Source organism: Apis dorsata, unplaced genomic scaffold, assembly GCF_000469605.1.
Source record: "Apis dorsata unplaced genomic scaffold, Apis dorsata 1.3 scaffold_348, whole genome shotgun sequence".
In the NCBI taxonomy this organism is placed as follows: domain Eukaryota; kingdom Metazoa; phylum Arthropoda; class Insecta; order Hymenoptera; family Apidae; genus Apis; species Apis dorsata.
Genome location: NW_006263615.1, coordinates 2554 through 5057, shown reverse-complemented (window position 1 = coordinate 5057; position 2504 = coordinate 2554). Strand labels below are relative to the sequence as shown.

Sequence of the window (2504 nt, the reverse complement as noted above, 5' to 3'; positions counted from 1 at the left end):
AAAAAAAAAAAAAAAAAAAAAAAAAAAAGAGAAACGAACAGATAATTAATCGAATCTATCCCTAGATCGCTTCCTGTATCATTGCCGCGTCTTTCCATATATCGGTAGGATTAGCCATGGCATATTCGGCTATACTGATTCCTCACCTCGAGGATCAAGACGCGGAATTGCACGCCACTCAAGAGCAGACTTCCTGGATCGGTAAACAACTTCTTACGAATAGAATTATTCGATTAGCGCGATATGTGAAAATTTACAAAGTAATGGAATCTTGCGAAGGAAAAAAAAATATATAATACGAATATAATCGATTTTCAGCTAGCGTGGTGGTAGTTTGCACACCTTTGGGCGCCGTGTTAGGTGGATTTTTAATGGAGACAGTGGGAAGGTTGCGGACCCTTCAATACGGAGCCATACCTTTCGTTGCAAGCTGGATCCTTATAGCACTTTCTACCAATATCCCGATGGTTTTAGTCGGTCGATTGTTAGCAGGGTTAGCCACGGCTATGGCTACGTCACCAGCGATCGTTTATATCACCGAGGTCGCGCGTCCGGAACTCAGAGGCTCGATGATATCTTTCGGTCCAACTTTGGCCTCGTTCGGCATGGTGCTTTCGTACTTAAAAGGTGCATACATTGACTGGAGAATTGTGGCCTGGCTAAGCATCGTTTACGCGGTTGTGCCGGTTATTTTGGTGCAATTTTTCGTCCCGGAATCGCCTGTATGGCTCGTTTCAAAAGGACGGCTAGATGATGCGAAGAAATCTTTGGAATGGTAAGGGAAAACGAGCAGAAACGTTTTAAATAAATAAGCTGTGACAAGGTATAAGGATGAAAATTTTTGCGACATGTATCAAATTTATTTCGTTGAAAATGTATTGACACGTGTATAGGGGGAAAAAATTACTCTAAATGACGTTTTATTTTAATTGTAGGTTGTACAAGCGCGAGGAAAAGCAAGGAAAAGTGTCTGCCGCGGAAGCACAATTTATCACAATTTTAAAAGAAAACGAGATTAAATTAAGCGAGCAAAGAAAAAGCAAACATGGCGGTATCTCTACTAAGTTGAGAGGATTTTTGAAACCAACAGGATGGAAACCAATGATGATACTTTTCCTATTCTTCTCCTTTCAACAGTTTTCTGGCATCTATATTACTCTTTTCTACGCTGTTACATGGTTCCAAGTAAATATCAATTGTCCTCGATTTTCTATCCAAGTATTGTAAATCATTGATTATACGTTTGATAATTACCATAATTACTGTCATTCAGGAAGTTGGTTCCGGTGTGGATGCATATGTAGCCTCGATTCTAGTCGGTGTAACTCGTTTTCTATGTTCGATGGTGAATACCTGGTTACTAAGACGATATAAGAGACGGCTTCTATGTATAATTTCATCCTTGGGAATGACTCTTTGTATGGGTGTTTCTGGTTACTTCACTTACCTTATTAAGAATGGCGATCGTTCCGGAAATTGGGTATAGAAATTAAATTATTATATCATTAAATGCAGAGAATTAAATAAAAAAATTATTTTCATGTTGTCCATCCGTTTTTAGGTTCCTGTTTTATGCCTGTTACTCTACGTTTGCACGTCTATGGTCGGTATGTTGACTATTCCATGGACTATGACGGCCGAATTGTTCCCAACCGAAATCCGAGGCATCGCCCATTCCATTAGTTATTCTATAGCCAATTTACTCATGTTTTCTGCTCTGCAGAGTTACAGAAGTTTACAAGATTTTCTGGGTGGTATGTGTACAATACTTTACGAATGCCACGTGTATTTCCTTCAATCGATTTTTATACATTTTTGTACAATCGCAGGTTCTCATACTGTGCAATGGTTTTTTGCTGGCGTTTCGTTAGCAGCCGTCGTTTTCGTATGGTTGTTACTTCCAGAGACTCATGGTAAAAAACTGTCCGAGATCGAGGAGTATTTCCAAAATCATTTCCTAGCTGTTGGAGCTGAAGCGAAAACAAGGAAACGAAGAAGACAAAGAAGAGCGCAGCGAAACGCCAAATCGTCCGCTACGCAACCATTGAATCCTAAAACTATACAAAACGTGTAAATTTTTCTTCCATGAGGCTGGAATCGTACAAAGAATTCCTAGCCAGAGCGTACGTATAGCGTATACTCTATACATGACACACAAATTATCTTTTAGTTCAAAGTTGTTACCCCTGTAAAAGATAAAATACGCGCCCAAATTTTTATAAATTATATTGATTTACTTTAATATTAATATTAAGATTGTTGGCATTTCGGAAAGTTAAAAGAGGCAGGAAAAGGAATCGAAAGTATGTATGAAAGAGAACGAAAGAAAGGAGAGAGAGAGAGAGAGAGAGAGAGAGAGAGAGAGAAAGAGAGAGAGAGGAATGTTACGATTACGAAACTGTGTAGTTTCATACTTAAATAACTTGCTTTCACTTAAATAATCGCAAGAAAAAAAATACGAACTGAGGAAAAAAATTGAGGATTCTCAATATCGAAGGTAATTC

At 38.5% G+C, this 2504-nt stretch overlaps 1 protein-coding gene across 1 annotated transcript in view; it reads left to right on the top strand.

The window, feature by feature from the left end:
- The window catches only part of LOC102671449 (facilitated trehalose transporter Tret1-like), an 11171-nt gene extending 9049 nt beyond the window's left edge, over positions 1 to 2122 (top strand). Inside the window, exons 4-9 of the mRNA XM_006618305.2 lie at positions 60 to 201; positions 319 to 775; positions 936 to 1185; positions 1274 to 1480; positions 1562 to 1754; positions 1830 to 2122. Of these exons, the coding sequence (XP_006618368.1) occupies positions 117 to 201; positions 319 to 775; positions 936 to 1185; positions 1274 to 1480; positions 1562 to 1754; positions 1830 to 2074 (1437 nt within the window). The 5' untranslated portion in view covers positions 60 to 116 and the 3' untranslated portion in view covers positions 2075 to 2122. The remainder of the gene's footprint in view (positions 1 to 59; positions 202 to 318; positions 776 to 935; positions 1186 to 1273; positions 1481 to 1561; positions 1755 to 1829) is intronic.
- Positions 2123 to 2504: the final 382 nt, after the last annotated feature.